Source organism: Mandrillus leucophaeus, unplaced genomic scaffold (genome assembly GCF_000951045.1).
Source record: "Mandrillus leucophaeus isolate KB7577 unplaced genomic scaffold, Mleu.le_1.0 Scaffold832, whole genome shotgun sequence".
In the NCBI taxonomy this organism is placed as follows: Eukaryota; Metazoa; Chordata; class Mammalia; order Primates; family Cercopithecidae; genus Mandrillus; species Mandrillus leucophaeus.
In genome coordinates this window covers 448,467-464,384 of record NW_012109053.1, presented here as the reverse complement: position 1 = coordinate 464,384, position 15,918 = coordinate 448,467, and the positions used below count along the sequence as shown (strand labels likewise).

General features: G+C 40.3%; 1 protein-coding gene across 1 annotated transcript in view; it reads right to left on the bottom strand.

The window, feature by feature from the left end:
* The window catches only part of SMARCAD1 (SWI/SNF-related, matrix-associated actin-dependent regulator of chromatin, subfamily a, containing DEAD/H box 1), an 84,830-nt gene extending 73,751 nt beyond the window's left edge, over positions 1–11,079 (bottom strand). Inside the window, exons 1-2 of the mRNA XM_011968227.1 lie at positions 10,854–11,079; positions 10,339–10,577 (exon numbers count right to left, since the gene is read on the bottom strand). Coding sequence (XP_011823617.1) covers positions 10,339–10,528 — 190 coding nt within the window. The 5' untranslated portion in view covers positions 10,529–10,577; positions 10,854–11,079. The remainder of the gene's footprint in view (positions 1–10,338; positions 10,578–10,853) is intronic.
* Positions 11,080–15,918: the final 4,839 nt, after the last annotated feature.

The window sequence follows — 15,918 nt, the reverse complement described above, 5'->3', positions numbered from 1 at the left end:
ATGCTACAACACGGATGGATCCTGGGGATGTTATAGACCAGCCTGGGTAACATGGTGAAACCCTGTCTCCACCAAAAATACAAAAATTAGCTGGGCATGGTGCATGCCTATGGTCCCAGCTACTCAGGAGGCTGAGGCAGGAGGATCAGTTGAGCCCAGGTGGGGGTTGCTGTGAGAGAGATCACCCCACTGCACTCCAGTGTGGCGGACAGAGTAAGACTCTGTCTCAAAAAAAAAAAAAAAAAAATTAATTAAAACGTAAAGGAAAAGAAAGTCATGCAATTAATATTGAACAAGGCAAAACTGTAAAACCCAAACAGACTTTATACCTACAATAAAAATATAACTGACGTTATCTCAACTCCATACTAATTACGAAATGCATAAACATTGCAGGATATATAAGGCAAAGAGTCAAGAGACAAATACGAGGCATTAACTTTTCTCCATGCTCTTAATAAAGCAAGAGCACAAAAATAAACAAGATATAGAACAGTGTTTTTCAAACATTTTTGACTGAAACCCACTGTAAGGGACTTATTTCAGATTATGATCCTAAGCACACAGATTGTTAGATTTGCAAGTGTAACTGAAAGAAAATGTGAGAAGCTCTGACTATAAGCAATACACTTTGGTAATTTTCTGTTTGTTCTACTCCATTAAAAATTGTAGCCGGGTGCGGTGGCTCACGCCTGTAATCCCAGCACTTTGGGAGGCCGAGACGGGTGGATCACGAGGTCAGGAGATCGAGACCATCCTGGCTAACACGGTGAAACTCCGTCTCTACCAAAAATACAAAAAATTAGCCGGGCGCAGTGGCGGGCGCCTGTAGTCCCAACTACTCGGGAGGCTGAGGCAGGAGAATGGTGTGAACCCGGGAGGCGGAGCTTGCAGTGAGCTGAGATCCGGCCACTGCACTCCAGCCTGGGCGACAGAGCGAGACTTCGTCTCAAAAAAAAAAAAATTGTAGTTATACATATTTAGTCAGGACCCAAGAAATTGATCTTATGACACAATAAATGTTAATGATCCACAGTTTGAAAAACAAAGATATAATAAAACTCATCTATTATTTGACATATAATTAAATCTGTACTTAGATTATGTCTTCTTTCCAAGCACCCTTGAATTTTTACAGAAATTAATATTAGGCCACAAAGAAAATCTGATTTCCCCCAAAGAAGAAATACTACAGACCACATTCTCTGGTCACTAAACAGTGAAATTAGAAGTAAATGTTAACAAAAATATGCAAGCAAAATTTCTGCCAGTTGGAAATTTTTTAAAGAGGGACAAAATCCGATAAAAATTGCTTCTAAACAACTTTCAGGTCAAAGAGAAAACAACAACAACAAAAACACATCAAAATCTAAGATACATCAAATATATAACACCATAAAAATTAAAATAATCTGGTAAATTAAGATTAGAGGAACAGATTAACAGACCCAAAGATGCAAACAGACATGGGAATTTTAGACTATAATGATGACGTTTTAATGCAAGAAAATGGATTTTTCAATAAATGAAAAACTGACTAGTAACTGGTGAATAACGAACAAAGGAGAAAACAATATCATCTTTTCTCTAGTCCCTATAATGAAATAAAATTCAGATGAGATTTAAAGTTAAAATTCAACACAAACCCCACAGTGAGATAACTTTTCATGCCCATTATGTTAGCTATTATCAAAAACACAGAAAATAACAAGTTTGGAGAGGATGTGGAGAAACTGGAACCCACTACACCGTTGGCAGAAATGTAAAATGGTGAAGCAACTATGGAAAACAGTATGGAGGTTATGCAAAAAATTAAAAATAGAATTACCATATGATCCAGCAATACCACTTCTGGATACACAACCAAAAGAACTGAAAGCAGGGTTTCAAAGAGATATTTACACATTCATGTTCACTGCAATACAATTCACAACAGCCAAGATGTGGAAGCAATCCAAGTGTGCACTGATGGATGAATGGACGAACAAAATGTGTATATACACACAGTGAAATATTATTCCGTCTTAAAAAGGAAGGAAATTCTGATATATGCTACAACACGGATGGATCCTGGGGATGTTATGCTAAGTGATGATTCCACTTTAATGAGATACTTAGAATAGTCAAATTCATGAAAAGACGACGTAAACGGTGGCTGCCAAGGGCTGGGGGAATCCAGAAATGGGGAGTAGTTGCTCAATGCGTATAGAGTTTCAGTTTCACAAGATGAAAAGAGTTCTGGAGAATGGCTGCATGACAATGTACATGTATTGAACTGAATGTACTGAACTGTACACTTAAAAACGGTTGAGACAGTAAATTTTCTTATGTGTATTTTATCACAATTTTTAAAATTAACACACATACTAGAGGAAAATATGAATGAGTATATTTATAGTGTGGCAATGGGGAATGCAGAAGACTTAGAGGAAAGGAAGAACAAGCTGACCGAGTAAAAATGTAAAATTTTTCTATGGCAAACAACAAAGGGGGTGCTATGGTCTGTTTGTGCCCCACTCCCCAAAACGGTATGTTGAAATCTTAACCACTATGGTAATGGTATTAGTGGGTGACATTTGCTGGAAGGAGGAACGGCCACTAGGTGATGGGGGCAGAGTACTCATGAATGGGATTAGTGCCCTTATAAAAGAGGCCCAAGAGACCCCTCACTCATTCAGCCACATGGGGTTACAGCAAAAAGATCGTGGTCTAGGAATACGGCCCTCAGATACCTAATCTCGCAGCACCTTGATTTTGGACTTCCCAGCCTCCAAAACTGTCAAGAGTAGATTTCTACTGTTTATAAGCTACCCAGTCCATGGTAGTTACAGCAGCTCAAACAGACTAAGACACATGGAATTTAAAAAATACTTACAAATAATTTATCAGAAAGAAACATTTATTAGAAAAACATAAAAGCATAAAGAAACACAAAAAATCCAAATGGCCAGTAAATTTATGAAAACATACTTAACTTTAAAAATAAAGAAAAAGCAACAATAACATACTTCTGCCTATTAAAGATAATAAAGGTTTGCAATATTTTAAACAGGTATGAAAAAGCAGACATCAGAAAACCAAGATGTAGTCTGATACAAACCAGTGAAATTTTTTTGTAGGGTGAAGTGGCAATGACTAAAATAATACTTATATCCCCCTACCCCCACCAGCCCCCCTTTATGGGAGATTTTGGGAATCTCACTGTGTCGCCCAGGCTGGAATGCAGTGTAGTGATCATAGCTCACTGTAACCTCAAATTCCTGGGCTCAAGCAATTCTCCTGTCTCAGCCTCCTGAGGGGTTAGGACTACAGGTGCACACCACCATGCCTGGCTAATTTTTTCATTTTTTGTAGAGACAGGGTCTCACTACGTTGCCCAGGCTGGTCTTGAACTCATGGTCTCAAGCAATCCTCCCACCTTGGTCTCCCAAAGTTTGGGACTCTATAGGTATGAGCCACTGTGCCCAGCCAAATAAATGTACATTTAAAATGCACTTAAGATTTCTACTTACGTTTGAGTACTTATTGTACTTTCTGTTACAACGATTCAGCACTAACCCTTTAACCAAGTATTGCTTTTCAATTAACATTAACAGACATTAAGAAACCAGAATGACTATCTACAGGTTTAACGATGATTCACATTTTGGTCACAGATACCACACAAAAAGACTGAGTATTGCGCAATGGTCATGGAATTATGAAGCTAAAATGATACATTCAGTTTCATCATTCAAAGGATAATAACCATTTTAATGTGGGCAAGGAATACAGAAAACTAAGCATAGCCAGGAAAAGAGCGTAAGATCCAAACACAGTTGACTTTTTACTCACGATCATACAATCTGTATGTGGCAGAGCAATACTCTCAAGAAATCCTTTTGACGACTGGTATAGTTTTAAAAATGTCTCTCACTTACCAACAAGTGCTACTTTCAGTAGAACAATCACCTTGAAGAGGCAACCACGCTAGAGGACTAAATCTATTTCAGCAAAAAAAAATAAATTCATCAAACATACACTAAAACTTTCCTCCATTCCTCCAACGCCACAATAATCTATGAACCCATCTATTTTTATCTCCTTCAATTATCCCCCCCAGGTAAAATATGTCTTTATTCTTTTGCACAGTTAAACAGCCCAACTGTTCTTCAGTTCCCATCACTTGATGCCTCTCTTCAGATACCTCCCTCCCTCAGTCCTTCCCTTTCCACTAGCTTCTTGCCCTTGGTTAATAAATACGCTCAGCCAGATGCAGTGGCTCATGCCTGTAATGCCAGCACTTCAGGAGGCCGAGGTGGGCAGATCACAAGGTCAGGAGATTGAGACCCATCCTGGCTAACATGGTGAAACTGGGTTTCTACTAAAAATACAAAAAACAAAAATTAGCCAGGTGTGGTGGCGGACGCCTGTAGTCCCAGCTTCTTGGGAGGCTGAGGCAGAAGAATGGCGTGAACATGGGAGGCGGAGATTGCAGTGAGCCGAGATCCTGCCACTGCCACTCCAGCCTGGGCAACTGGAGTATATTTATAGTGTGGTAATGGGGAATGCAGAAGACTTACAGGAAAGGATGAACAAGCTGATCGCATAAAAATGTAAAATTTGTCTACGGCAAACAGTGAAATATTATTCCATCTTAAAAAGGAAGGAAACGAGCGACACTCTGGCTCAAAAACAAAACAAAGCCAAACAAAAAAACACTCAATTTTCAATAATTCTGAAACATCTTTTCCTGACGTTGCTTCCCAATCAAGTTACCTGTTTCTCTCTTCCTGAATGAATAATCTCTATCTCATCACCCATTCTACTGAAACTGTTAAACGCTTTTAATTTCCAAGGAAACTGGTCACTGATCAGGCCCCACTCGACTTCTCTACAGGATTTGTTACTGGACAACTAAATACCAAACTAGGTATTTAGGTATCCAGGACACTATCATTTTCTGTGACTATTCTAGTTATCCTCCAAATTTTTCATCGGTTTTCCTGCCTTTGCTCATTGTCAAATGATGTTTTTTATTGTACACTCTGCTTAGGACATTTTTTGTTAACTACCATAACGATGAGTCCCAAGTTGACTTCTAAGGTTTAGACCACTCTCTGAGCTCTAAACTCTAATATTCAACCATCCACTACCTCGCTATTAAAACAAGATGGATAATGCAAACACAGCATACTTTTTAGTATCTTTCTCCTAAACTCACCTCTTATTTCAGTCCATGGTGTCAATCCTCCAGCTGTCCAAGCAAGGAACATTTGAGTTATCTGTAAATCCTCCACATTCAACTGATCACCTAATATCATCAAATGCATATCATTTACAACTCCCCTCAGTTGCCTCCTCTGTCATCTCTATAATCATTTCCCTACATTGAGACTTCAATTAATACAACAGCTTCACTAATAACCTTTCCATAACGAAATGCTCTATGATGTGTACCGAATAAGATCTATCTTCCCTGATACAGGATATAAAGGCCCCTCACAACCCAACAGTTTACATTTCTATCTTTTCGGTTTCATCTATATTGTCTAAAACCTCCTGTTCTATAATCCCCCCCGACCCTCCATACACATATTAGACTCTTCGAGGCAACATATATTTTCAACTCTCTCGTCATTTGTTCCCCCAGTAAACAATGATTTCATTATTTAGAGTCCACTCCAAAAGTCGTATCTCTGCGACTTTTTGTGATCCTCCCCTGAAGAATGGATAATTTAATCATTTGTGAATTAGAGATAGTGATTCTACTTTGCTTAGTATTTTGCCCTATTATATGGTTTTATCACACCATACTATTTTAACTATATATTTACATACCATTTTCTCCTGGTGCTCTTGGAGGATCAGGCTTCACTCATTTTTATTCTTTATTCATAAAATATAGTAGGATCTCTCTTCCCTTTCACCTGCCATTATTTCAATCCCTCCAAACTCACTGTACTCCCAAAAGTCAAAGAAAAAAAGGAGAAATAATGTGTAAATAACAATCATTGACAACTTTGGGCACCGAGAAGAGTAAAATAAATCAGGGGGCAGAGGTTAAGTGTATGCCCTCAAATCCAAAGGCTGGTTGGGATTTAGAGGGGCATTAGAGAGGATGTCCTGTACCAAAAGAAGCTTCAAGCAACCATGGCCAAAGAATGCTTGATGGCTAAAGGGATTATTTTAAGGTCGTATTTAAAAATATGGGCGTGGTGGCTCACGCCTGTAATCCCAGCACTTTGGGAGGGCGAGGAGGCAGATTGCCTGAGGTCAGGAGCTTGAGACTAGCCTGGCTAACATGGTGAAACCCTGTCTCTACTAAAAATACAAAAATTAGTCAGGTGTGGTGGTGCACAACTGTAGTCACAGCTATTCGGGAGGCTGAGGCAGGAGAACTGTTTGAACCCAGGAGGCGGTGGTTGCAGTGAGCCAAGATCGTGCCACTGCACTCCAGCCTGGGCAACAGTACAAGACTCCATCTCAAAAAAAATAACAATAATAAATAAATACGTATAGGGCTAGGCGTGGTGGCTCATGCCTATAATCCTAGCACTTTGGGAGGCCAAGGCACGTGGATTGCTGGAGGTCAGGAGTTTGACACTAGCCTGGCCAACAGTGAAACCCCATCTCCACAAAAAATACAAAAATTAGCTGGGCATAGTGGCAGGCACCTGTAGTCCCAGCTCCTCGGGAAGCTGAGGCATGAGAATCACTTGAACCCAGGAGGTGGAGGTTGCAGCGAGCCGAGATTCTGCCACTGCACTCTAGCCTGGGTAACACAGTGAGACTGTCTAAAAACAAATAAATAATAAATTTAAAGAAATGTATAAAGTACTAATAACCCACTCATCATGCAATAATCTTTACTTCAATGCACTTGAGGGCCTACCACAAGCCAGTCATTGCCCTGAACAATGGAGATAAATAGGTGAACATGACAGATAAGGTCCTGCTCTCATGAATCATACATTCTAACAGGGGAGACACAACTATATAATGTAAGCTAGTGATACACAACTATATAATGAAAGGTTAGCTAGTGATAAACACTATAAAGAAAAATCACAGTAAAGCTGAGGTTGGGTGGGCTGTGTGGGTGGCTATTTCACAGGGTGATCAAAGAAGGTCTTCTAAAAAAGGCGACATTTTACTGAGATTTAATGAAACAAAGCATCTGAATCATATGCAAATATCAGCAGGAAGAGTTTTCCAGGCAAAAGAGCAAACTGGAAGAAGCAAAATGGGACCTTGCTGGACAGATTCAAGAAACTATGTGGTGGTGGCACAGTAACTGAAGGAGGGTCGTAGGAAATGAAGTCAACTCACTAGATAAAATAACAGGATTAGTCAAAAAAGAGTGGTTACAGGTAACTTCTACTACATACAATTTCTGTCCTGTAACCTAACTTAGTTTGACCTGACACTTTACTATAAATAAACTAACACAGCATTATCCCAAAATGGCAGTATGAAAAGTTACCACATGTTAAAGTAAGGTCAATGGTCATATCCTACTCATAATTCACCAGTCTTCATCTCTAGTACCTACCTTAAAGTCTAACTTCAGTATCCTGTACTTTCCAGAGATCCAACACTCAATTCTGAATCCCCGCTTCCTCAGTTCCCCCTAGACCCCATGCTAAATTAGCACCTGGGGGCAGGAACTTTGTTTTGTTTTTTTTTTTTTTTTGAGACGGAGTTTTGCTCTTGTTGCCCAGGCTGGAGTGCAATGGCATGATCTCTGCTCACCACAACCTCTGCTTCCAGGGTTCAAGCGATTCTCCTGCCTCAGCCTCCCAAGTAGCTGGGATTACAGGCATGCACCACCATACCCGGCTAATTTTGCATTTTTAGTAGAGACTGGGATTCTCCATGTTGGTCAGGCTGGTCTTGAACTCCTGACCTCAGGTAATCAGCCCGCCTCGGCCTCCCGAGGTCACGCCTGGCAGGACCTTTGATTCTTACTTGAATTCTTAAAGACATTTACCTTTTTTTTTTTTTGGAGATACAGTCTCACTCTGTCCCCCAGGCGGGAGTGCAGTGGCATGATCTAGGCTCACTGCAACCTCTGCCTCCTAGGTTGAAGCAATTCTTGTGCCTCAGCCTCCCAAGCAGCAGGGATTACAGGCACGCTCTACCATGCCTGGCTAATTTTTGTATTGTTAGTAGAGACGGGGTTTTGGTCAGGCTGGTCTTGAACTCCTGACCTCAGGTGATCTGCCCACCTCTGTATCCCAAAGTGCTGGGATTACAGGCTTGAGCCACCCCACATAAAATCTTACCATTCATCTTATCTCATTCCTATCAGGGATCTAAACCCTGCCCTTAGCTACTTTGAAATCTCTCTATCTCCTTCTTCTCCATTTCTACAGCTATCATTAACCTCAGATTATGGGAATTGCCTAAATGATTTCTTTCCCTTCAATCCCTACCCTCAATCAGTGTGTATTAGTCACTACTGCTAAACTGACTTTCAAAACTTTTTCATCATTTCCTCATTCAATCTGTAAGGTCTTCAAATGGATACCTAATACTTACTATGTAAAATCTAAACTTCTCAGTTTTCAAGATTCTCCAAAGTTCATAGTATCATTTACAACAATCTTTTATTAAAGCAAAGTGCTCCACTCCTACAAAGATTAATTCTCAACATTCCTAGAACAAACTTAGTTTTCTTATTTCCCAAAGCCATCAAGGCTGACCATGTAATTCCTAAAGCAATCTCAGTTTCTAAGCAGAATTTATTATGGAAAAAAGTCCCAATAAAGAGAAATTGAGTGGTCTCATAAGAAAGAAATAAAAACAGAAAAATATCTTCTGATCAATAAAGGAAATTAAAGATTTCACATGACCAATACTGATAAATAACTAAAACATTCCACTGAAATCCAGTTTATAAACTGTTTTTACTTTCAGAGAAGAAAAAATTGTGGATCACGGATTTCAAGTCACTTGTCCAATGTCCCACATTTAACAAAAATGAAAAAGCATAAGCTTCTATGGACTCAAAATCCCGTGTAAAAACCTTGGCCTGTCTGCCCTGTCTAACCACAGAGGAAACAGATGAATATATTCATTGGAAAAGCATTAAAATACCTGGATGTCAAATATCTATTCAAAGAGTGGACACAGGGTTTAAAATCCTGGTGCTTAAAATCTTTCAGTTGTTCCCTATAGCATTTAAATGCAAAACTACTTAGACAAAGCCTTTGTAAATCTGACTCCTAACCCAATCTACCAAATCATTCCGCCAAGTTCCAATTACACCATAGTATTTAAAAATGCTATTCTAATGATAATTTGTAGAGGATCTGCCATCATTATTACATTTAAAGAGAAGAGTAGCAAACAAAAAGATACTAACGATAAACGTGGGTGTTACCAATCTTTCAGTCTACATTAGGTTAAAAGTTGTTTACGAAACACAGTTTTGCATAAAAAAGATATTACTGAAATAAATATTAAAATACAACTTCTAACATTCCTTTCACCTTTCACAAGAAACTATAATAAACTACTGAGTTTATGCTCAGGAATCATACTGCCAGGACTTGAGTTCAGGCTCTACCAAGTTCCTAATAACCTCTCTGAATCTCATTTCACATTAACCTCAATGTCAGTTAATACCTATCTTGTAGGATTATTGTGCAAATTAAATGACAGAATGTGAAGCACTTATCACTATGCCTATAATACAACAAGAGCTCAGATATATTCCTCTAATAGTTAACTGTTCAATGAACATAGATTCGAGTGGAAATCTTAATTTTTGGCTTATCTTCAAATCCTTTTGTCTCTGACAATCTGCTGATGAGGTTAAAAATGTTCATTCACCATGAAGAATACCAATTACTCATTTGCATTCTGAGGACATCCAGGAAGTCAGGTGGATGCAATAACTTGATGTGATCTGATCTTCCCTTGTGTACAGAGGTTGTCTTTAGGCACCTTGCTCAATGTCTGGCTAGTAGTAGATGATCAATATTTTGAGGGAATACTGGAATGAATGAAACTGTCTGGCCAAATAGCCTCAAAGTTTATCATAGAACTGAATCACTTACATGGCTCTTCCAGCAGCAACCATTCTGACCTATGGATGACCTAAATTCTAATTTCAACTTCCACCATGGGGCCATATTCCAAGAACTCATATAAAAGTGAAGCAACAACGGATGGATGCTCAGTTGAGGGTACACGGTGTTTACGGCAGTCCCAAAGCTGAATTTAAAAGGGCACACCGCAGGACAATGCATCAATATATATGACATCAAGAATAAAAATGTTAATCCCTTCTGCCTTTCATCTTTTAAAAACTGTCTTTGATGTTACATCAATTTCAACATTGTAACTCACCTGTTTTTTCAGTTATATCTGAATCAGGAGTGTTTGCCCTGCTAACTTCCCCTTCAGCATTCTCTTCTTCAGCACTAAGAGAAATTGGTGAAGAAGGGCCAGGCTGGGAAGGTTGAGGGGTTGCTTCGGGCGCTTCCTCAATCTTATTCCTTTTCTCAAAGCGAAAACGGTCCAGGTTGAAAAGATTCATATTGATAGAAACCACCACCTTGCAGGGATGGGGGCTTTAAATGAACTATCTGCAGGGGGAAAATAAAGAAAGGAAAAGAGACCATGAAAACAGTATAAAATACAATGCCACAGCAGTTTATTCCCAAGGCAATAAAGGGCCCGCAAACATGCCAGTGGCTCAGGACTATTATGGCTGCGCTTCATTGTTAGGCCACAACGATTAGAAGGTGGACGAGGGGTATCTTTTCAAAATTTCCATTGCTTTTCACTCCCCTTAGTCCACCTCCCCCGCCCGCCCCTCCTTACTGAAACCACGAGCTGACCCTCGTGCAACCTCCTCTTACCCCAGCACGCGCAGGCACGTTCCCCAGTATAACCCCCTAGCGGGCCTCGCGCCCGCCCACAAAGAGAGGCTCCCTGTGCTACCGTGCCCCCTGCCTCGAGAAAGGACCTGCCAGGGCCCGCGCCTCGACACTGCGGGGACACAAAGGGGCCAAAGAAGGGGAGCGGCGGAGGCCGTGCTGGCGGGCACCCGCCCGGAAGTTGACGCGGCGCGATCCCAGCTGAGAGGAAGCTGATAGGATTAAGAGCACACAGGAAGGTTCAGAGGTGGAGTGTATGCTAAGGCATCTTTTTAACGTTCAATCGCTCGCTTGTTTTTTCTTCCCTCAGTACTTACGATCTTGTAGCCTCAGAGCTATGTAACAAAGGTTGAAAATAAAAAAATAATTCCTGGCGTGGGCCGACGGTAGCCGTGCCGGGACCTTCCAAAACAGCACGGATAAACCTTACGAGCGCGTAATGATGACGCAACACGCAGCCTAGGCTTTTTCTTCCCAAACAACGCGCGAGCCGAAAATGTCTAGGCGCGCGCTGTTGTCATGGTAATTCGTACCCGTCTCTGCCGGCTTGTAAGGGCCAGATTGATCTGTACCTTTGTCTGTCCTGTTAAGTTAGCTACAGAGTTATCAAATAAAACAATAGTAAATAGCATAATGACAAAAAATATATATATAATACAATTAGTATATATTGTAGGTATTATAATCTGTAGTGTTTCATCTATAATGTAGATAGCATAATAGTAATAATATTGTGCTAAGCATTTTAAGTGTATAATCCCAGTCCTTACAAGAAGCCTATGTTTACAAAGCAAAGAAACCGAGACCTGCAAATGTATTGGTAATTAGTGAGGGATAAGAACCCGCTTCAAAGCATTTGAAGTAATTCCTCACTTTCGGCTTGATTATTCTTAGAGTGGAATTTGATTAATTTATTTTTTAAAAATTTTTAATTTTTAATGTTTGCAGGTACATAGTAGGTACATATTTATGGGGTACATAAGATATTTTGATACAGGCATGCAATGTGTAATAATCATATCAGGGTGAGTGGGGTATCCATCACAAGCGTTTACCCTTTGTGTTTCAAACAATCCAGTTATTTTAGTCATTTAAAAATGTACAATAAACTGGGAACGGCGGCTCACGGCTGAATCCCAGCACTTTGGGGGGCTGAGGCAGGCGAATCACAAGGTCAGGAGTTCGAGACCAGCCTGGCCAACATGGTGAAACCACGTCTCTACTAAATATACAAAAAATTAGCCGGGCGTAGTGGCAGGCGCCTGTAATCTCAGCTACTCGGGAGGCTAAGGCAGAAGAATAGCTTGAAGCTGGGATGCGGAGATTGCAGTGAGCCGAGATAACTTCACTGCACTCCAGACTAGCAACAGAGCAAGACTCTGTCTCAAAAAATAAAAATAAAAATACAATAAATTGTTGTTGACTATAGTCATGCTGTTGTGCTATACTAGATCTTATTCATTGTAACTGTATTTTTGTACCCTTTAACCGTGCTCACCGACCACCGAGGCCCTCCCACGCCCCACACTACCCTTCCCAGCCATCGTTCTACCCTGTTTCTCATGCCTTCAACTGTTTTAATTTTTTAGCTCCCAAAATACAATAAATGAGAACATACCAAGTTTGTTTTTCTGCGCCTGTCTTATTTCCTTTAATATAATGACCTCCAGTTTCATCCGTGTTGCAAATGACAGGATCTCATTTTTTTTTAATGGCGTATATGCACCTCATTTTTCTTACTCATTCACCTGTTAATGGACACTTAAGTTGCTTCCAAATCTTGGCTGTTGTGAATAGTGCTGTAACAAACATGAGAATGCAGATACCATTTCGATATACTGATTTCCTTTCTTTTGCATGTAATTCACCGATCTTGATGGAAATATTACCTTAAAAATATATACTCCTGGCCGAGCGCAGTGGCTCACGCCTGTAATCACAGCACTTTGGGAGGCCGAGGCGGGCGGATCACGAAGTCAGGAGATAGGGACCATCCTGGCTAAGACGGTGAAACCCCGTCTCAACTAAAAATACAAAAAATACGAAAACACAAAAAATTAGCTGGGCTGGTGGGGGGCGCCTATAGTCGCAGCTACTGGGGAGGCTGAGACGGGAGAATGGCGTGAACCCGGGAGGCGGAGCTTTTAGTGAGCCGAGATGGCGCCACTGCACTCCAGCCTGGGCAACACAGCGAGACTCCGTCTCAGAAAAAGCAAACAAAAAAAAAGTATACTCCTGGGCTAAGAGCAGTGGCTCACGTCTGTAATCTCAGCACTTTGGGAGTCCAAGGCAGGTGGATCGCTTGAACCCAGGAGTTTGGGACCAGCCTGGGCAACATAGTGAGACCCCATCTCTAAAAAAAATACGAACTTATCCAGGCATGATGGCACACGTCTGTAGTCCCAGCTACTTTGGGGGCTGAGGCAGGAGGATCACCTGATCCTGGGAGGTCGAGGCTGCAGTGAGCCATTTTTGCACCACTGCGCTCTGGCCTGGGTGATAGAGCGAGACCCTGTCTCAAAAAAACAACTAAGATACACTCCCTTTGTTCCAACATGAGACAAGCAATTTTCTGAGTTATAATTTGATCTTCTGGTTCGCATTTCCCATAAAGAGGAATTGCTACAAATGATCATTCTGCCAGATACATTAGCCATTGTAAACTTAAATTGGCAGTCTGTTTTATAAGTCAGTGTTGTGAATTGTATATTTACAACACATACCCACCGTTTTATCAAGTGTCGGCACATTTATAAAATCCGGTGTTTGGGCCCATAAAACTCAGGGTCAAAGCCTGAACAATTAGGACTTCCTTTATACCTGTCTTTAGTATCCCATGAAATGCATTAGTTTATGCATGCATATTAAATTATATGATCAGAATATATTTACTTATGGCCAGGCACAGCGGCTCATACCTGTAATTTTAGCACTTTGGGAGGCTGAGGTGGGAGGATCACTTGTGGCCAGGAGTTCAAGACCAGCCTGGGCAACAAAGGGAAACTTCGTCTCTCTCTCTTTTTTTTTTTTTTTTTTTTTTTGAGACAAGGTCTCACTCTGCTACCCAGGCTAGAGTTCAGTGGTTCAATCTTGCCTCACTGTGGCCTTGACCTCCCAGGCTCAAGCGATCTTCCCATCTCAGCTTCTCAAGTAGCTGTAACTACAGGTACTTGTCCCCATGCCTGGCTAATTTTTATATTTTTTGTAGAGATGGGATTTTGCCATGTTGGCCTGGCGGTGGGGGTGGGGGGAGGCGGGTTGGGGGCATCAAGGCTGCAGTGAGCCATGAGTGAAAGAAAAAGAAAAGAAAAAGAATAATATATTTACTTATAAGTAGTAAATTATTTTTGGTGATGAAGACAATTTGATTCTATTTAGAGAGATCTGAAATTGAAAACAGACTCCTCTAGCTGAATGACCTTTCTAAGTCCTAGTTTCATCATTCTTTAAATGTGATTAACAATAATATTGACTCTTAGAGTGCTTTTCTGCAACAGTACCACCTCTTGACATTATAGCTGGGACAAGATTGAAAATGAACCACATAAATAAAAAATGTCTAAATATTCAAACATTATAAATATAGCTAACAAAATGTAAAAGTTACATATGTTCTTCCTGTTTTGAAAATACCAGGGAAGCCAAGTTGAATTTAGAATTTCTATTGTATCAGAATATGGGCTAATGAAAGAGAACTGGTTGGCTCATATATCCTGCCTTCCTAGTGCCACCTTTTCATACTCAATTTGATACTAATGTTATCAGAAATGATATCATAATGGGCCATGTGATTATGCATATAGATGCCCAGCATATGGACACCCAACTCTGGCCCCCAACTAGGGTTACCATATTTGTTTTTTTAAAAAAGGGACGTACAGTTAAATTTGAATTTTAAATAAACAATGAATATATTCTTAGTATACATTTGTCTGATGAAATACTTGGAATTGATACTAAGACATTATTTGTTGTTTATCTGAAACGCAAATTTAACAAGTTGTCTTGTATGTTATTTGGCAAACTTACTGCTCTCCCACTCCTTTGTCACCTGTTGGACCTGGGGGCCTTTTGGCTACATTTTTGCCCTAGGATTATAGATACTGAAAGCACTGTTTGTCCTCAGTAGGGAGGACCTCGGGAAAAGTCACTGTTAGACTTCTTGGGGCTGTGTGAGCAAAAAATTTTAGGGACCAGGTACTCGAATTATTGTCTAAAAGTGAAGGCACAAGTTCTGAATGAACATGTCTTCTTGGTCCCAAAGATTCCTTTAGGGCAGGGCATAGCTGGAAATAACTAGATTTTGCTCTTTAAAGCACTAGACCAGGATAGGGACCCCTCTTGACCAGTTCTAAGGGTAGGATTTTTCTGCAACCTTCATTGACCTGGGAAAATTATAATGATTCATGATTGGGGTTTTCTTTGAAAGTGAAGTAGAAGTTTAAGGAGATGTGTTAGTTTGCTAGTGTTGATATAGTGACAGCCTGGATGACTGAAATAACAGAAATTTATTTCCTCATGGTTCTGGAGGCTAGATGTCTACTCTCAAGGTGTTGGTGGAGTTAGTTTATTCTGAGAGTCATGAAGGAAAGATCTGTTGCAGACAATAGATGAAATCGATGAATTAGGCACGTGTGGTGGCACATGCCTGTAGCCCCAGCTGCTCAGGAGGCTGAGGCAGGAGAATTGCTTGAACCCAGGAGGCAAAGGTTGCAGTGAGCCATATCATGCCACTACACTCCAGCCTTGGTGACAGAGCGAGATTCCATCTCAAAAAAAAAAAAAAAAAAAGAAGTCAATGAAATTAAAGAAATGATAAATATAAGATTCAGAGAAGTGAGAGTGAACCTTTGAATAATAGGTGCAAACAATCATACATACTCATCTACACATGCCAAAAAAAAAAGAAATAATGAAAAACATAATAGAAAATGTTCATGGGCTTTCATTTAGTCTGCAGGTGAAAGAGCTTAATGAAGTCAAGGCAGAGTCTATTGAAAGAGACTATACCATAAAAATATCCTGCAGAATTTGTTTTAATTTCAAG